At 37.6% G+C, this 20,826-nt stretch overlaps 1 protein-coding gene across 1 annotated transcript in view; it reads left to right on the top strand.

The window, feature by feature from the left end:
- FSIP1 (fibrous sheath interacting protein 1) overlaps positions 1-20,826 on the top strand; it is a 76,396-nt gene that overhangs the window by 13,147 nt on the left and 42,423 nt on the right. Inside the window, exons 3-5 of the mRNA XM_027083851.1 lie at positions 1,600-1,786; positions 5,136-5,290; positions 15,544-15,637. Coding sequence (XP_026939652.1) covers positions 1,600-1,786; positions 5,136-5,290; positions 15,544-15,637 — 436 coding nt within the window. The remainder of the gene's footprint in view (positions 1-1,599; positions 1,787-5,135; positions 5,291-15,543; positions 15,638-20,826) is intronic.

The raw sequence follows: 20,826 nt of genomic DNA, 5'->3' as shown, positions 1-20,826 counted from the left end.
TATGGGTAAAAATTGTGAAATGGGCAATATTTGCCTTTTGTTCTCTAGTTTCATCTTTTTCTGCCTCATTGCTTCCCGCTCATCCTAAGAGTTAGGGTCATATGGGATGATATATATGAAAGATCTTTGTGTATCCTGAAGTGTGATATCCGAGTATGTTGCTAATGTCTACTTATGTTTCCCCTGTATAAAAACCCATTCTCAGGGAAAGGTCAGCTAGATTCATTTATGCCAAGATATAAATTACTGGCAGGGCTCGTGTGACCTCTCCTAGCAATTTCAGCATTTTCACAGAACTATATAGCCTTAAGGATTTACTGGATATTATGGAATTTTAAGCTTTACCCTGTCTTTGACAGAAGAATATTTTTCAACAGGGAACCTTCTTTAACACCTCCAAGATCACATAAAGTAAGCATTGTTTTGCTTATTATAAATTGGGTCTCCACTAGTTTCATTCCATACTGGATCTGTTTTCTTCTCTGTTATATCCGGATAGTAATGCCTGTATCATTGTGAGGCATGAACGAGGTAGTGTGTCTAAAGTACTTAGCACAGGACCTGGCTAATAGTAATGCCTCAGTCAATGTCGGCTATGATTTTTATACCACTGGCTCAGCTCATTTCTGCTGGGGCTTATGTCCTAGTTCAGGTGAACATAGGTGCTCATGCAGTCCTGTGTCCCTGACAGTTTAATTCTCAGCACCGTCTATCTTCTGTCCTGGAGATTCACAAGGGCGCACAGATTACAGTGGTGGGGTGTGGACCATGACCATAAAAGCCTCCAAGGGCTGACCCCTGAAGGGCTGGAGCAGACAGTCCCTCCGTTGGAGGAGAAAGGTACTCGTCTCAGCAGTGGCTGACCTGCTGTCCCTGAGGTTTTGCCTCTCCCATGGGCTGTGTTCACCTCCACTGTGACTCATATTGCCAAGCACAGCCCTCAGGGCCCTATGATGTCTGTTTTTTCCTGGTGCAGCCATGGATGTCTTTTCTTGTTCTCTCTCAGGAAAACACAGCTGCACCAAACTGGTGTATTCAAAATGAACTTTGCTAAAATGGAAAGAGAAACCAAAATGAAATAGAAAAACTGTGAATAGTGTAAAAATAAATTATGCAGCAAAGCACATGGTTATGATTTGAAGAACTCCATTAGAAGCATGTCGCAGTTCAGCCTGTTCACTTTGCAGCTGTTCAGTAGCCACGTGTGGCGAGTGGCTATTGTATTGGACAGCCCAGCTCTAGACCCTTCACTGTCCATCTGAGGGTAAGCTCAGAGAGCAGGGGCCATCATGCTTCAACCCCAGAGCTTGGCAGAGAGCAGTTCTCTTAGGGACTGATTCCTGACCCTTCTCTATTATTGCTAGAAATTGCTGGAGAGTGGTGCATATTACTTTGGTGCAAATATTATTAAATTTAATTGTGTATTTAAATTACATTTAATTAAGTGTCATATTTCTAGAATCATTTAATGCTACTATATATATATATGTCCTCACATATACTTACATTAGAGTTAAAATAGTCTAGAAATTTAAAATTAAAAAAAATTTTTTTTTTACTTTTACTTTTGAAAACTGTTTCTTTGGAAATAATTTTTAGGTTGATACTGCAATCAATCTGAACTGTGGTAAAGAAGGCCACTCAGAAGGCAGTAGTAATACAGAGGAAGGTAGAAACAGTAATGATGATAAAGGGGAAAACTACTCTGAGAAAATAAAACTGGCTGAAGAGGGATCAGATGAAAATTCGAACTTGGTTCAGCATCAGATAATCCCTGAATGTTCAGGTAGGATAATCACTTGGTGATTGGCTAATGATAATTACTGATGCTATAGTTAAAATATTAGAATTACATATTTATTTTATCTGCTAAGTAGAAATAATAAAAAAAGACTTTTTTGTGAGCAAGCAAATCACCAGTTTTCATTTATAAGAATATTAAGAGTTCTTAAATACACTTAGAAAAATAATAAAATATGTCATTTAATAAAATTGTTATTGTAATCATTTTACATTAATCAAGTAGGAAGTATTTCTGCATTTTATGACATGATTTATTGATCTTTTTGAAAATTGTACAGTAGAATATATCCTGTAATTTATAAATGCCTTTTAAGGGATAATCCCTTTTGATCTTAATAACTTCTGGATTTTAAGAGACTCCATTATTTCATGGGTATTAATACTGGTATTAATTAATACTGGTCAGAGTGAATTAGAACAGCAGTTCTCAAAACATGGACTGAAAGAGCCCTGGGCCCTGAGACCCTTTTAGGAACTCTGCAAAGTCAAAACTACTTTCATCATAATACTGATATATCAGTGATATGATTCATTGTAATATTGAAATAATGCTGTTTGCCTTTTTGCCCACTGAATTGTTGGTTTCACTGATGGTACAAAAGCAATGGTGGGTAAAATTGCTTGTGCTTTAGCATGAATCAAGGCAATGAATGGCACCAAATTGTACTAATAGTCATTGTGTTCTTCAAGACCTGGCATGGGCAGAGAAAAGAAATAGCCAGTGTCACGCAAGAATGTCCTTGATGGAGCAGTAAAAAATTTAAATTCTATTTAATCTTGACCTTTGAGTACACATCTTTTTAATATCCTGTGTGGTGAAATGGTAGGTACATATACAGAGATTCTGCTGTGTGCCAAAATGTGAAGTTTGTGTTGAGGAAAAGTACTGGTGTGATAATTTAAGTTGAGAGCTGAACTGGCCACTTTTTAATGGGACACCATTTTTACTAGAAAGAATGAGTGACAGATCATCTATTATCATTCAGACTTAGATATTTGGCAGACATTTAAAAAAAAATGAACTGGGCCTGTTATTTCAAGGAAAACAACTGACAGTATTTTATGTCAATGATAAAATTTCAGCTTTCAAGTGAAAAATTAGAATCTTGGAAAATTTGTGTATGTCAACATGAGCTTTACAGCTTCCCAGTACTTAGACTTTTCTGATAAAAATTGGTGACAGTAATAACACATGTGATTTTTTCATATTGTATACTGAAATCATTAATATTTGAAGGTCTGCATAATTCAGTGAACCACTATTTTCCAAATAAGCAATGCAGGATAAAAGATCCATTCAAATGAAAGATAGATCCATGGATTTATGGAACAAATACAAAAAGCTCACCGATAGGGTTACAGATTTCACATTACAACTAACCTTTAAGAAACTACCCCTTGTCCAGTTTTGATGTTAGTATCAAGGAAGAATATCCACAATTATCTGAAAAGGGTATTAAATTTCTCCTCCCCTTTCCAACTACTGTGCGAGGCCAGATTTTCTTCATACAGTCAATACTTTAACTGAGTAACAGATTACAATAGATTGGCTTTGAAGCAGAGATGAGAATCCAGCTGTCTTCTGTTAATCCAGATACTAGAAATTTAAAATATTGCCATTCTTCTCAATATTTTTTTTGGAAAATTTGGTTGTTATAAAAGTGCTGTATTTATATTAGCATGTAATTAGTAATACCATGTTAATTATTTTTGAATGAATAAATAAACACATATAATATTTTTCAGTTTTGATTTCTAATATGGTAATTATCAACAGATGTAACTCACATAAACAAAAGGTACTTTGGGTTCTCCATAATTTATAAACTGTAAAGGGAAGCTGAGCTCATAAACTTTGTGAACTGCTGATTTAGAGTATGTTTGGGATGAGATCAGCTCTAGGGCCAGGTGACTCAGGATTACAGTTATTAGGAAACAAGGTATTAGAGTTGAGGTTAGCTATTGGCCCCATTTACGGTGTATTTGTTTATACTGTTTCCGTACTGCAAGAGTTACTTCAAAATGCCTGCTGGATAGACCACCCATGTACAATGGGGCCTGAGAATGCTAGGGCTGGTGGTTGGGAATTAGAACTAGAGGCTGTTGCATTCTATGTATGTGAGCCATATGATTCGTAGGGTCTCCTTATTAGTAAGATTAGTATTGTTTTTGGCTAAGCTTATTCCCTCGAAACATATCTCCTTTTCTTTTAAGAAGAAGTGATATACATTATAGGGAAACATCACTGGGCTCTGTATTTTCAAACGTTGCAAAACTTGGCTTTTCTTTGCATAATATGCCATTTCTAATGATCTAAGCTGGGGTGGCTGAGACTTTAGAACTTGAGCATTTATGCTCATTGCCAGATTATCATCTTTCATCAGACCTTACAGAGGAAGTATCTCCTGGTGGTGAAGAGCTTTGGCTCTGCAGTCAGACAGATCGGGTGGAAACTGACTCTGGCATTTACTAGTTATAAGATGATATATCTCGGACATATATGTAACTCTGTTACAATATACCATCTTGCTGGTTTACGGTGAAGATTACATGAGATAATGAATGTAAAAAAGCACTTAAGACTGTGCCTATCAGGTAACTCTATAAATGTTAGCTGCTATTATTAATATTATCATTAATCATAATGATAATTATTAATATTATTATTCATAATGGTAAGTTAAAACTTGAATGACAGAAGTTCTAAAGAGTTCCTAATTTCAAATAAGTTACTATCAATTATCCACAATTCAAGAACATTTTTAGGTACTTTAGGAAAATAGAACAAATGGGAGAGGCATAGATTAAAGGTGTTAAGATACACTGTGTACTTTTCTGAATTTGTTTCTAACACGTTGGAATCGCTCTTTGTCTCTATGACATGCTACATTTTACTGTAGCTATTTGTGTACATGACTTCTCTTTCAGTTAGTCTGAAGCAGCTTTAGGATAGGGTCTTTGTCTTATTCTTTATTTGTTAGTTATGAATATAGAAAGTATAGCAGAATGAAGGAGAAAGAATTTGGGATTTAAAATCATACGAGATCCACTTCTGAATTCATTGCTATAATTTATTAGCTATTTGAAAGGACCCAGTTATCTCAACTGTAAAATAGAGGTAAATGTCTGTTTCACAGGGTTGTTAGATAATTATGTGAAAAAAATATGTGAAAGCACCTTGTAAACCAAGATACATGACACCAGTGTTAGTTATTACCATCAGCCATAAACATTTGTTGAATGAAAGAACAAATAGTAAAAACAAAACAAGAAGGAAAAGGCTTTATGATTTTACTAAACTTCAAGCTCATTCCTACTTTCAACATATATAGATGAATCTGAAATAAAAGAATTAGATTCTCAACTTCAAGATGCTATTCAGAAGATGAAGAGGCTTGATAAGATATTGATGAAGAGACAACACAGAGAAAAAGAAATCAAGAAGCAAGGTCTAGAAATGAGAATAAAGCTGTTTGAAAAACTTAAGGTAAGAATTGTATAATCTTATGCTGACATGTGAGAAACAACTTCCTCTAAGATGAGTAAGAAAAGCATGGACTCTGGTAGTGTTAGTGTGGTCTGCCTTAATTTATTTTGTGGAGGTAGGGCAGTGGTGTGTATATGTGTGTGTATGGGGCAGGGGGGTAGTGAGGGAGATAGTTTTCTGGAACTGGAGAAGGTGACTTTGCAGGATTCCGGATTTCAGGCACTGCACTGGGCATGTTCATTCCCCATGGACAGTGGACAGACATCACCATAGGCCTCTGTCACCAGTGTCAGGCCTGGGTCCTCCATCTCTGGAATAGAAAGGGATCTGGTGCCTACCTTCATCAAGTATATGTGTCTGCTTTTTCTTCAGCGAGCTTACAATTTGGACATAAGTACACAAATACACAAAAATTTAACCCCCCTGGTTACCATTATTATTTGAGTAAACTTTTGTGACAAACAAGCAGGAAGTTGACTATTTCACATGCTGGTCAGGCTGTCTTTGGGGAGCTGTAAAATGCTTGTGGCCTGTGACCATGCTGTATTTGCTTCTGTCTCAATGAACTCTCCTTGGCCTTCTTGGACCTTTGATTCTCTGTGGTATTGAGGGGCGGAAGTTGACCACATGTTGGCACTGACTTGATGCATAGCCATTGCCTCATATTTGAACTTTGCCCCTCAAAGGAGAGCACTTTTAAGGTAAGGAACATTATAATAACAGATTGGTATTTTTTTTTAAGTGGACATTTATTTATTGCAGAGGTGGGATTACAACAAATGGATGGGCTAATTAAATAGTGCAGGGACATAAGATAAATTTAGCTTACTATCTCACATCAAAGTCAAAATTAGACTCCAGGTGGGGTCACCGAATGTGCAAGCCAAAACTATAAATGCTTTTTTTGTTTTTTTTTGAATTTTATTTAATTTATTTTTTTATACAGCAGGTTCTTATTAGTCTTCCATTTTATACACACCAGTTAATTCATTCCAATTCCACCCCCCCACCCCCACCCCCCCCCCCCCCCCCGCTGCTTTCCACCCTTGGTGTCCATACATTTGTTCTCTACATCTGTGTCTCTATTTCTGCCCTGCAAACTGGTTCATCTGTAACATTTTTCTAGGTTCCACATAAATGTGTTAATATACGATATTTGTTCTTCTCTTCTGACTTCACTCTGTATGGCGGTCTCTAGATTCATCCACGTCTCTACAAATGACCCAATTTCGTTCCTTTTTATGACTAATATTCCATTGCATATATGTACCACATCTTTTCTATCCATTCTTTTGTCAATGGGCATTTAGGTTACTTCCTTGACCTGGCTATTGTAAATAACGCAGCAATGAACATTGGGGTGCATGTGTCTTTTTGAATTATGGTTTTCTCTGGGTATATGCCCAGTAGTGGGATTGCTGGGTCATATGGTAATTCTATTTTTAGTTTTTTAAGGAACCTCCATACTGGTCTCCTTAGTGGCTGTATCAATTTACATTCCCACCAACAGTGCAAGAGGGTTCCCTTTTCTCCACACCCTCTCCAGCATTTGTTGTTTGTCGATTTTCTGATGATGGCCATTATAACTGGTATGAGGTGATACCTCATTGTAGTTTTGATTTACATTTCTCTAATAATTAGTGATGTTGAGCAGCTTTTCATGTGCTTCTTGGCCATCTGTATGTCCTCTTTGGAGAAATGTCTAGGTCTTCTGCCCATTTTTTGATTGGGTTGTTTGTTTTTTTAATATTGAGCTTCATGAGCTGTTTATATATTTTGGAGATTAATCCTTTGTTCATTGATTCATTTACAAATATTTTTCCCATTCTGAGGGTTGTCTTTTTGTCTTGTTTGTAGTTTCCATTGCTTTGCAAAAGCTTTTAAGTTTCATTAGGTCCCATTTTTTTATTTAGTTTTTATTTCCATTACTCTAGGAGGTGGATCTAAAAAGATCTTGCTGTGATTTATGTCAAAGAGTGTTCTTCCTATGTTTTCCTCTAAGAGTTTGACAGTGTCTGGTGTACATTTAGGTCTTTAATCCTTTTTGAGTTTATTTTTGTGTATAGTGTTAGGAAGTTTTCTAATTTCATTCTTTTACATGTAGCTGTCCAGTTTTCCCAGCACCACTTATTGAAGAGACTGTCTTTTCTCCATTGTATATCCTTGCCTCCTTTGTCATAGATTAGTTGACTGTAGGTGTGTGAGTTTATCTCTGGGCTTTCTATCCTGTTCCATTGATCTATATTTCTGTTTTTGTGCCAGTACCATAATGTCTTGATTACTGTAGCTTTGTAGTATAGTCTGAAGTCAGGGAGTCTGATTCCTCCAGCTCCGTTTTTCCCCCTCAAGACTGCTTTGGCTATCCGGAGTCTTTTGTGTTTCCATACAAACTTTAAGATTTTTGGTTCTGGTTCTGTAAAAAGTGCCATTGGTAGTTTGATAGGGATTGCATCGAATCTGTAGATTGCTTTGGGTAGTATAGTCATTTTCACAATATTGATTCTTCCAATCCAAGAACATGGAATATCTCTCCATCTGTCAGTATCATCTTTAATTTCTTTCAACAGTGTCTTATAGTTTTCTACATACTGGTCTTTTGTCTCCCTAGGTAGGTTTATTCCTAGGTATTTTAGTCTTTTTGTTGCAGTGGTAAATGGGAGTGTTTCCTTAATTTCTCTTTCAGATTTTTCATCATTAGTGTATAGGAATGCAAGAGATTTCTGTGCATTAATTTTGTATCCTGCAACTTTACCAAATTCATTGATTAGCTCTAGTAGTTTTCTGGTGGCATCTTTAGGATTCTCTATGTATAGTATCATGTCATCTGCAAACTGTGACGGTTTTACTTCTTTTCCAATTTGTATTCCTTTTATTTCTTTTTCTTCTCTGATTGCTGGGGCTAGGACTTCCAAAACTGTGTTGAATAATAGTGGTGAGAGTGGACATCCTTGTCTTGTTCCTGATCTTAGAGGAAATGCTTTCAGTTTTTCACCATTGAGAATGATGTTTGCTGTGGGTTTGTCATATATGGCCTCTTTTATGTTGAGGTAGGTTTGCTCTATGCCCAGTTTCTGGAGAGTTTTTATCATAAATGGCTGTTGAATTTTGTCAAAAGCTTTCTCTGCATCTATTGAGATGATCATACGGTTTTTATTCTTCAATTTGTTAATATGGTGTATCACATTGAGTGATTTGCGTATATTGAAGAATCCTTGCATCCCTGGGATAAATCCCACTTGATCATGGTGTATGATCCTTTTAATGTGTTGTTGGATTCTGTTTGCTAGTATTTTGTTGAGGACTTTTGCATCCATATTCATCAGTGATATTGGTCTGTAATTTTCTTTTTTTGTAGTATCTTTGTCTGGTTTTGGTATCAGGGTGATGGTGGCCTCATAGAATGAGTTTGGGAGTGTTCCTTCCTCTGCAATTTTTTGGAAGAGTTTGAGAAGGATGGGTGTTAGCTCTTCTCTAAATGTTTGATAGAATTCACCTGTGAAGCCATCTGGTTCTAGACTTTTGTTTGTTGGAAGATTTTTAAACACAGCTTCAATTTCATTACTTGTGATTGGTCTGTTCATATTTTCTCTTTCTTCCTGGTTCAGTCTTGGAAGGTTATACCTTTCTAAGAATTTGTCCATTTCTTCCAGGTTGTCCATTTTTCTGGCATAGAGTTTTTTGTAGTAATCTCTTATAATCCTTTGTATTTCTTCAGTGTCAGTTGTGATTTCTCCTTTTTCATTACGAATTTTATTGATTTGAGTCCTCTCCCCCTTTTTCGTGATGAGTCTGGCTAATAGTTTATCAGTTTTGTTTATCTTCTCAAAGAATCAGCTTTTAGTTTTATGATCTTTGCTATTGTTTGCTTTGTTTCTATTTCATTTATTTCTGCTCTGAACTTTATGATTTCTTTCCTTCTGCTAACTTTGGGTTTTGTTCTTCTTTCTTTAGTTCCTTTAGGTGTAATTTTAGGTTGTTTCTTTGAGATTTTTCTTGTTTCTTGAGGTAGGCTTGCATAGCTATAAAGTCCCCTCTTAGAAGTGCTTTTGCTGCATCCCATAGGTTTTGGATCATTGTGTTTTTATTGTCATTTGTCTCTAGGTATTTTTTGATTTCCTCTTTGATTTCTTCAGTGATCTCTTGGTTATTTAGTAATGTATTGTTTAGCCTCCATGAGTTTGTGCTTTTTACGTTTTTTACCCTGTAATTGATTTCTAATCTCATAGTGTTGTGGTCAGAAAAGATGCTTGATATGATTTCAGTTTTCTTAAATTTACTGAGGCTTGATTCGTGACTCAGGATGTGATCTTTCCTGGAGAATGTTCCATGCACACTTGAGAAGAAAGTTTAATCTGTGGTTTTTGGATGGAATGTCCTATAAATATCAATTAAATCTGTGTGGTCTATTGTGTCATTTAAAGCTTGTGTTTTCTTATTAATTTTCTGTTTAGATGGTCTGTCCATTGGTGTAAGTGAGGTGTTAAAGTCCCCCACTATTATTGTGTTGCTGTCGATTTCCTCTTTTAGAGCTGTTAGCAGTTGCCTTATGTATTGAGGTGCTCCTCTCTTGGGTGCATATATATTTATAATTGTTATATGTTCTTCTTGGATTGATCCCTTGATCATTATGTAGTGTCCTTCCTTGTCTCTTGTGACATTCTCTATTTTAAAGTCTATTTTATCTGTTATGAGTATAGCTACTTCAGGGGATGGAATATCTTTTTCCATCCCCTCACTTTCATTCTGTATGTTTCCCTAGGTCTGAAGTGTGTCTCTTGTAGACAGCATATATATGGGTCTTGTTTTTGTATCCATTCAGCAAGCCTGTGTCTTTTGGTTGGAGCATTTATTTCATTTATGTTTAAGGTAATTATTGATATGTATGTTCCTATACCATTTTCTTAATTGTTTTTGGTTTGCTTTTGTAGGTCTTTTTCTTCTCCCACTTAGAGAAGTTCCTTTAGCATTTGTTGTAGAGCTGGTTTGGTGGTGCTGAATCGTCTTAGCTTTTGCTTGTCTGTAAAGCTTTTGATTTCTCCATCGAATCTGAATGTGATCCTTGCCGGGTAGAGTAATCTTGGTTGTAGGTTCTTCCCTTTCATCACTTTAAATATATCATGCCACTTTCTTCTGGCTTGTGGAGTTTCTGCTGAGAAACCAGCTGTTAACCTTATGGGAGTTCCCTTTTATGTTATTTGTCGTTTTTCCCTTGCTGCTTTCAATAATTTTTCTTTGTCTTTAATTTTTGCCAATTTGATTACTATGTGTCTCGGCGTGTTTCTCCTTGGATTTATCCTGTATGGGACTCGCTGCCCTTCCTGGACTTGAGTGGCTATTTCCTTTCCCATGTTAGGGAAGTTTTCAACTATAATCTCTTCAAATATTTTCTTGTTTCCTTTCTCTCTCTCTTGTCCTTCTGGGACCCATATAATGCGAATGTTGTTGCTTTTAATGTTGTCCCAGAGGTCTCTTAGGCTGTCTTCATTTCTTTTCATTCTTTTTTCTTTATTCTTTGTGCAGCAGTGAATTCCACCATTCTGTCTTCCAGGTCACTTATCTGTTTTTCTGCCTCAGTTATTGTGCTATTGATTCGTTCTTGTGTATTTTTCATTTCAGTTATTCTGTTGTTCATCTCTGTTTGTTCTTTAATTCTTCTAGATCTTTGTTAAACATTTCTTGCATCTTCTCGATCTTTGCCTCCATTCTTTTTCCAAGGTCCTGGATCATCTTCACTATCATTATTGTGCATTCTTTTTCTGGAAGGTTGCCTATCTCCACTTCATTTAGTTTTTTTGGGGGGTTTTATCTTGTTCCTTCATCTGGTACATAGCCCTCTGCCTTTTCATCTTGTGTACCTTTCTGTGAATGTGGTTTTTGTTCCACAGGCTGCAGGATTGTAGTTCTTCTTGTTCTGCTGTCTTCCCTTTGGTGGATGAGGCTATCTAAGAGGCTTGTGCATGTTTCCTGATGGGAGCGACTGGTGGTGGGTAGAGCTGGCTGTTGCTTTGGTGGGCAGAGCTCAGTAAAACTTTTATCCACTTGTCTGCTGATGTGTGGGGCTGGGTTCCCTCTCTGTTTGTTGTTTGGCCTGAGGGGACCCAATACTGGAGCCTACCTGGGCTCTTTGGTTGGGCTAATGGCAGACTCTGGGAGGGCTTACACCAAGGAGTACTTCCCAGAACTTCTGCTGCCAGTGTCCTTGTCCTCACAGTGACACACAGCCACCCCCGCCTCTGCAGGAGACCCTCCAAATGTAGCAGGTAGGTCTGGTTCAGTTTCCTATGGGGCCACTGCTCCTTCCCTTGGGTCCCGATGAGCACGCTACTTTGTGTGTGCCCTCCAAGAGTGGAGTCTCTGTTTCCCTCAGTCCTGTCGAAGTCCTGCAGTCAAATCCCACTAGCCTTCAAAGTCTGCTTGTCTAGGAATTCCTCCTCCTGTTGCCAGACCCCCAGATTGGGAAGCCTGACATGGGTCTCAGAATCTTCACTCCAGTGGGTGGACTTCTGTGGTGTATGTTTCTGCAGTTTGTGAGTCACCCACCCAGCAGTTATGGGATTTGATTTTATTGTGATTGCACCCCTACTACCATCTCACTGTGGCATCTCCTTTGTCTTTGGATGTGGGGTATCTTTTTTGGTTAGTTCCAGTGTCTTCCTGTCAATGATTTTTCAGCAGTTAGTTGTAATTCTGGTGTTCTTGTAAGAGGGAGTGAGAGCACGTGCTTCTACTCTGCATCTTGAATCAATCTCTCAACATCTTTATTGGAGTGTAATTGCTTTACAATGGTGTGTTAGTTTCTGCTTTATAACAAAGTGAATCAGCTATACATATACATATATCCCCATATCTCTTTCCTCTCGCATCTCCCTCCCTCCCACCCTTCCTATCCCACCCCTCTAGGTGGTCATGAAGCACCAAGCTGATCTCCTTGTGTTATGCGGCTGCTTCCCACTAGCTATGGGCTTTACATTTGGTAGTGTATATATGTCCATGCCACTCTCTCACTTTGTCCCAGCTTACACTTCCCCCTCCCCGTGTCCTCAAGTCCATTCTCTAGTAGATCTGCGTCTTTATTCCCTGCCCCTAGGTTCTTCATAACCATTCTTTCTTTATTTTTTAGATTCCATATATATGTGTTAGTATATGGTATTTGTTTTTCTCTTTCTGACTTACTTCATTCTGTATGACAGACTCTAGGTCCATCCACCTCACTACAAATAACTCAATTTTGTTTCTTTTTATGTCTCAGTAATATTCCATTGTATATATGTGCCACATCTTCTTTATCCATTCATCTGTTGATTGACACTTAGGTTGCTTCCATGTCCTGGCTATTGTAAATAGAGCTGCAGTGAACATTGTGGTACATGACTCTGTTTGAATTATGGTTTTCTCAGGGTATATGCCCAGTAGTGGGATTGCTGGGCTGTATGGTAGTTCTATTTTTAATTTTTTAAGGAACCTCCATACTGTTCTCCATAGTGGCTGTATCAATTTACATTCCTACCAACAGTGCAAGAGGGTTCCCTTTTCTCCACACCCTCTCCAGCATTTATTGTTTGTAGATTTTTTGATGATGGCCATTCAGACTTGTGTGAGCTGATATCTCATTGTAGTTTTTTTTTTTTTTTGCGGTACGCGGGCCTCTCACTGCTGTGGCCTCTCCCGTTGTGGAGCATAGGCTCCGGACGCGCAGGCTCAGCGGCCATGGCTCATGGGCCTAACCACTCCGCGACATATGGGATCTTGCCGGACTGGGGCATGAACCCGTGTCCCCTGCATCGGCAGGCGGACTCTCAACCACTGCGCCACCAGGGAAGCCCTCATTGTAGTTTTGATTTGCATTTATCTAATGATTAATGATGTTCAGTATTCTTTCATGTGTTTGTTGGCCATCTGTATGTCCTCTTTGGAGAAATGTCTATTTAGGTCTTCTGCCCATTTTTGTATCGGGTTTTTTGTTTTTTTGATATTGAGCTGCATGTGCTGCTTGTAAATTTTGGAGGTTATCTTTGTCAGTTGCTTCATTTGCAAATATTTTCTCCCAGTCTGAGGGTTGTCTCTTTGTATTCTTTATGGTTTCCTTTGCAGTGCAAAAGCTTTTAAGTTTCATTAGGTCCCATTTGTTTATTTTTGTTTTTATTTCCATTTCTCTAGGAGGTGGGTCAAAAAGGATCTTCCTGTGATTTATGTCATAGAGTGTTCTGCCTATGTTTTCTTCTAAGAGTTTGATAGTGTCTGGTGTACATTTAGGTCTTTAATCCATTTTGAGTTTATTTTTGTGTATGGTGTTAAGGAGTGTTCTAATTTCATTCTTTTACATGTAGCTGTCCAGTTTTCCCAGCACCACTTATTGAAGAGGCTGTCTTTTCTCCATTGTATATTCTTGCCTCCTTTATCAAAAATAAGGTGACCATATGTGTGTGGGTTTATCTCTGCGCTTTCTATCCTGTTCCATTGATCTATATTTCTTTTGTGCCAGTACCGTACTGTCTTGATTACTATAGCTTTGTAGTATAGTCTGAAGTCAGGGAGCCTGATTCCTCCAGCTCAGTTTTTCTTTCTCAAGATTGCTTTGGCTGTTCGGGGTCTTTTGTGTTTCCGTACAACTTGTGAAATTTTTTGTTCTAGTTCTGTGAAAAATGCTAGTGGTAGTTTGATAGGTATTGCATTGAATCTGTAGATTGCTTTGGGTAGTATAGTCATTTTCACAGTGTTGATTCTTCCAATCCAAGAACATGGTATATCTCTCCATCTATTTGTATCATCTTTAATTTCTTTCATCAGTGTCTTATAGTTTTCTGCATACAGGTTTTTTGTCTCCTTAAGTTGGTTTATTCCTAGATATTTTATTCTTTTTGTTGCAGTGGTAAATGGGGGTGTTTCCTTAATTTCACTTTCAGATTTTTCATCATTAGTATATAGGAATGCAAGAGATTTCTGTGCATTTATTTTGTATCCTGCTACTTTACCAAATTCATTGATTAGCTCTAGTAGTTTTCTGGTAGCATCTTTAGGATTCTCTATGTATGGTATCATGTCATCTGCAAACGTGACTGCTTTACTTCTTTTTTTCTGATTTGGATTCCTTTTATTTGTTTTTCTTCTCTGATTGCTGTGGCTAAAGCTTCCAAAACAGTGTTGAATAATAGTGGTGACAGTGGGCAACCTTGGCTTGTTCCTGATCTTAGTGGGAATGGATTCAGTTTTTCACCATTGAGGATGATGTTGGCTGTGGGTTTCTCATATATGACCTTTATTATATTGAGGAAAGTTCCCTCTATGCCTACTTTCAGATTGGCTGTTTTTGAAAAATTCCTCCTTGTTTAGTTGACTGACTTCCTAGGAAATTTCCCAGGCAATGATATGAATTAATCATAAAGTGATTAAGAATACATTTTTACAAGGTTCCCACGAAGACCACTGGGATGAAAAAAGCAATGTATAAAATGCAGTGCTGCGGCTTCCCTGATGGGAAGAATACACCTGCCCATGCAGGGGACATGGGTTCTAGCCCCGGTCCTGGAAGATCCCACATGCTGTGGAGCAACTAAGCCCGTGTGCCACAACCACTGAGCCTGTGTTGTGGAGCCCATGAGCGACAACTACTGAAGCCCACAAGCTTAGAGCACATGCTCCGCAACAAAGAGAAGCCACTGCAATGAGAAGCCTGCGTACCGCAACGAAGATTGGCCTTGGCTCACCACAACTAGAGAAAGCACATGCACAGCAACGAAGACCCAATGCAGCCAAAAATAAATAAATAAAATAAATTTATAAAAATAAATGCAGTACTTAAAGTTAGAGTAATTTGTGTAAATTTTAGCAGGAAAATTTAGTCTGTCAGTTATTTCTCTTGGATCTCAAAGCAAATTTTTACTTGCTTGGAAATATAAATTATAACTGGAATCATAATAAAATACAGTATCAATTTTGAAATATCTGAAACCGTAATTTGATGATGTATCTTTAGGTTACTCATTAGTTATAGAAACATTAAACAGAAATTAAGAAACTTTAAGCAAGGTAATTATATAATGATAGACATAGTCCAACTCTATCTGGGAATACTCATTGACAGAATTTTGAGGGAACAGGAAACATTAACAGATTCCCTAATTAAAGGAATAAAAATGATCTGACTTTCTTGTTTGTATGTACAGGATTGGAAACCATGTTGGAATTTTTAAAAATATCGATGAATATAGTTGCCTTCTTTTCCCATGTTTACACTTTTACTTCTCTTTTATTAGTCTGCAAAAAATGGTGAAGCTTTACAAAGTAATGAGGAGATGGAAAGTACAAAAAACTTTCTAGCTTTAACTGCTGCATCAGAAGAAACTGTTGGTGAGTAAAATTGATTCGTCTTTATTTTTATCTCAGGGTCATAGAATGTTTGGATTAAAGTAAAAGTCCCAATTCAGTTATCTTTTCTTTTTCTTTGTGAGTTTAATTCTTTAGAGGAAATGATCACGTTGGATAGGACTATATGGAACTACTCTGAAGTTAGGTATGTTTCAGAGTCTTCTAGTGTTTGTGTCTCCTCAAGGGTGAGGAGGATAAGGCAGTGAAAAATCAGGAAATAGACAAAGTGTGTCTTTGCCTTTACTTCCTGTGACTCTTAGGTGCCTCTACACACCCAGTTTGTGCAGTCCCCTAACTGCCTGGGATTGTCCCATGAGGTGTCTCACTCAGACCTCTGCACCCTTTCATAAAAATCCATTACTGATTTGTCCTTTCCCCGTTCTCTCATAGTTCTGGTTTATGAGACCAGCCAGTTAATTCTGTGCATATGTTTCTACTTCCTCCACTTGTGTGTATGTAACAGTTGACCCTTGAACAACATGGTGGTTAGGGGCACTGCCCCTGTGCAGTTGAAAATCCAGGTATAACTTTATAGTTGGCCCTCTGTCCCTGCAGTTCTGCATCCATGGATTCAACCAACCAAGGATTGTGTAGTACTATAGTATGCATTTATTGAAAAAGATCCGTGTATAAGTGAACCTGTGCAATTCAAACTTATGTTGTTCAAGGGTCAACTGTATATTTGTGATTCGCCTCCTCCTCCTCCTTCTTCTTTTCCTTCTTCCTTCTTTTCTTTCTTTTTCTTCTTCTACAGAAGTACTGTGGAATCATATAACTTATTTTAATTTACTTACTTAGTAATGAATGTTTTAGTGATTGGTAAGACATGGATTTTTTGGCAGGACACTTTTGAAATCCTTTAACTAACATCATCTAAATGGTCATATAGTATCTCTTGGGCATTAGACTGGCTCTAAGTAGGGGTCCCAGGAGTGGGATTGCTGGATCATATGGTAGCTGTTTTTAGTTTTTTAAGGAACCTCCATACTGTTCTCCATAGTGGCTGCACCAATTTACATCCCCACCAACAGTGTAGGAGAGTTCCCTTTTCTCCACACCCTCTCCAGCACTTATTATTTGTAGACTTTTTGATGATGGCCGTTCTGAATGGTGTGAGGTGGTACCTTGTTGTGGTTTTGATTTGCATTTCCCTAATAATTAGCTATGTGGAACATCTTTTCATGTGCCTATTGGCCATCTGTATGTCTTCTTCTGAGAAATGTCTATTTAGATCTTCTGCCCATTTTTTGATTGGTTTGTTTGTTTTTTTGTTATTGAGTTGTATGAGCTATTCGTTTATTTTGGAAATTAAGCCCTTGTTGGTCACATTATTTGCAAATATGTTCTCCTAGTCTGTAGGTTGTCTTTTAGTTTTGTTGATGGTTTCCTTTGCCGTTCAGCATCTGTATTTTAGAATGCAGGAGCTAAATGCTAATTTCACCACTGAGGCATTTCTAAGAGGCCACACTTGCTGTGCTTGACTCTGGAGCAAGGACTTTAAAACAGGCCACTCTGTAAAGGGATCCATGGTGGCCTTTTGACATTAGCCTTTTGGTCACAGAGTTCACTACTGAGTGAACTTTAGGCCTTAGAGGGAAAGACTTGTTTTCAGCTGGCCTTTCTTCACGAACAAATCTGAACTATCAGATACATTTAATTTTAAAAGCCCATGACAGGTCCATTTGGTTAAATCTGTGGAGCTCAGAGTTGTATCTCTGGAGTCACGTGACTACTGTAGGCCCTGTAGACATCTACATTCATGCTAGATTAGTACTAATACTCTAACATGGAAACTTCTTAGACTTCATGATCTGGAAGCTGGAGTTACCAGAGGCTTGGCCAGAGAGAGTCATTGCTTTAAACATTACCATGTCAGAGTTTCAATTTTTAGATTTCGAATTCTTAGTCACTTATTGTGTACTGGCAGTGTTTATCGTGTGCAGAGCAGATAAGATATGAGAGTAGGGTCAGTGTGAAAGGAAATAGGGATCAAAGATGCTTTTGGGTAAATCAAGGGTCTGTCACCCTTCATTCTTGCTGCCGTCTGTCTTGATTAGCTCACGGTTGACTAGTTCACCAGAATGAAGAGACAGCACTATTGTACTTCTGGTTCTTCAGATTTAATTAGACTTTTTTGGTGGCTGGCATTTCATAGAAGACAGGTTCCTTAATGGAATGTCTTGCTGGCTCTTCACATCCTAGGCATGTCAGCAGTCACATATATATCTGGTCTTTAAAAATCTTAAAACCCAAAAGAGATAGCATTTACTACAAACTACATTATTAGCCTAATTATACATTTTTTTTACATTTGACATAACATAATTATTACCTTATTCCAAAAGAGGTAACTTTTGGAATCTTCAGTTTATGAAATGTGTTATTAGCAAGTATGAAAGAAATGTATGAAAGAAAGGCATAGAAATGAAAGAGTCCAATTTTACCACCTAGCACTGATTTTTGATAGTCTCATATTTCTACTATTACAGCATAGCCACATATCATGAAATGTTGTGACACTGCTTATATCTGTTGTGTCCTGAGATTAGTTTCTTTCCCAGGTTATTCACTGAACTTCAACTACCCCTCTTAATTAAAAATGTAAAAATTTTAAAAATTAAAAAATTATTTTGATCAAGCCTATGGATAGCCATAAATTTTAAAGTAAAGTGTTTCTTATAAGGCCTATTATGAAAACAGAAATCTTTTGCTCTCTTTTCCTCCATGATCATTTTTTTCTTTGTTCCCTGGAAAGCTCAAAGTCCTTGTAAACTGTCCAGTAGGTGGCGGCATCTAGTTAAAATAGTACTTTAAAAGCATCTCTTGAAGAATTTAGAGCCAGGCTTATTTGGACTTGAACTTTAAACACAAATCTATAAATACCCAAACCTACTTTTTGCTGTTCTTATTTTTTTCCTTTAAACAAAGGGAGAAATCTCAGGATGAGTGTTCTTCTTTATTTCTCCCAGTCATTTCCTTAACTTTCTTAAGAGTATCTCGAGGGACTTTGGGCTAGTGGCAGAATGGCAATTTCCAATCTGTTTTCCCACCCTCTAAACACAAAATGCATCCTTTGGGGATGTTATAATCCCTTTATAACATCACAAATAAACAATAGCAAAAAAAAAAAAAAAGAAAAAGATACTTGTGTATTTAGTTTTATTTATAGGAACTAAACACAAATGGGGCGTTGACTCTGAGAAAGATAAATACCACATTAAATTGATTTCTTTTTAAACCACATTTTGACTTCATAAACCAGAGATAATATCCTCAAGTACTGAGGTTTCAAAGTGGACAGTATTGCACTTGCTAGAGATTTCAGAAGTATTTTAAAAGTCTGTCTCACCACATTTTTGAGGGATCACTTTAAAGCTTTTCTAGAGAAATGTGAAAATCATTTACCATACCAGGAGTTTTCCCTTAGTTTTTAGCATTTATCTGATGGATAGAGGTAGAATTCATTACTCTCTGAGACGAATATATCTAGTGATAGGATTGCTTGTTATCGGTGTTTTGGATAGAGGTTATTCTTTTTTGCCTTTGTCACTTTTGCCCTTGTGTTTCCAGCTCCAATGTATAAGTACATGTAAGCACAAAACAGTGGCACTTTAATCAATCAGATTTCTCAAAATTTGCAAATACCTCTTTCAAAATGATTTTCTGTGAAATTTAGGAAAATGTTGCTTCTGCTCTTGCATGTTAAGATTAAATATTCCAAGAAAATTTGGTAGTCTCTTTCTGCTGTGATTTGCAGAGGACTTGGGGAGAAAATCACGTAATTGTGCTGACTGGTACAGCTAAGGATTTTTGATTTTTAACCTCTGTTATATTCTCAGTATTGCTTAGCAATTTCTGTTACATTCTCCAAAGTGGCTCTTCCAAATTGTTACTGTGTATTTAACCTCCCATCCTCTTATGCAAGTCCTTTACCCTGGCAGTCTTAGGGTTCAGAGAAAATGCACCAACTGGTTGGGAGTCCCTTCCAAATTCTTGCTTTCTGTCTCCAAATTGCACTCTGACTGTGCTCCTCTACCCTCTTCCCTCTTCCCTTAGATGGAGGGCAGGTGCTCTTCTTCTCCAAGGCCAAAGTCAATAATGTCCCATCCCCTTCACTCTACTCCTGCCTCCTGATCCATCAGTTTTTCTGTCTCTTACCTAGAGCATCTCTCTTGTCTCCTCTGGATCCTTCCCTTCAGCTAACCAGGCTTAAATGTTCTGGCCCTAAAACAGAATCAAAGAGCCATCAAACCAACAAAACATACAAATAAAACCTCCTCCCTCGGTTCGTCACCCTACTCCCAAACAGGTACCATTTGGTTTCCCTCCTCTCCTTAAAGGTCAGACTTCTTGAGAGAATAGTCCGCACCTACTAGTGCTACTTGATCAACTTCCATTTACTTCCCAACTTCCCAACTGTATTTTCTCCTATCACACACTACAGAAACTACTTCATCAGTGGTCCTCCTAAATTCTATATCTAGTGACATCCTCCCAATTTTCATCCTATTTGATACCTCTGTCGCCTCTGACACAGTTGACCACTCATAGAATAGTAACTTTTTTTTTTTTTTTTTACTGGATTCATTATTTCCTGCTGGTTCTCCTCTCCCCCTCCTTATTTCCCATGGTTGAAACCTATTTCTTCTTTTGTATATTTTCGCTATCTTGGTTAATGGTTTCGTCATCCACCCAGTCTTTGTGATGGCTCATTGTATGTGTCATTTAGACTGGATCACAGGATGCCCAGATGTCTGGTTAAGCATTATTTCTGGGTGTATCTGTGAGGGTGTTTCTGGAAGAGACTAGCATTTGAATTGGTAGACTGAGTGAAGTGAATACTGTCCTGATTGTGGGTGGGCATCATCCAATACTTTGAAGGCTTGAATAGAACTAAAATGTAGAGGGGGGAGGGATTGGCCCTCTCTCTGCCTGACTGTTCGAGTTGGGACATTGATCTCCTCTGGCCCTCAGTAATAATTATTTTATTTATTCTAATTACCTTTAGTTGTTTGCTTTGAGTCTTGTTAGTTTATGATCACCTGGAAATAATATTAATTTTCGACACTTATTCCTATTCTGAGAACTTTATAAGGACATAGTGTTGAAATTTATTCAATGTATTTCAATATCTATTTAACGTATTGTAAAGCTTTTTCTTCTTGACAAAC

This window comes from Aethalodelphis obliquidens, unplaced genomic scaffold (assembly GCF_003676395.1).
Source record: "Aethalodelphis obliquidens isolate GAN/ISIS:26980383/991018 unplaced genomic scaffold, ASM367639v1 scaffold51, whole genome shotgun sequence".
NCBI lineage: Eukaryota > Metazoa > Chordata > Mammalia > Artiodactyla > Delphinidae > Aethalodelphis > Aethalodelphis obliquidens.
The sequence above is the reverse complement of the archived record's forward strand: the minus strand, read 5'-3'. Positions and strand labels throughout refer to the sequence as shown.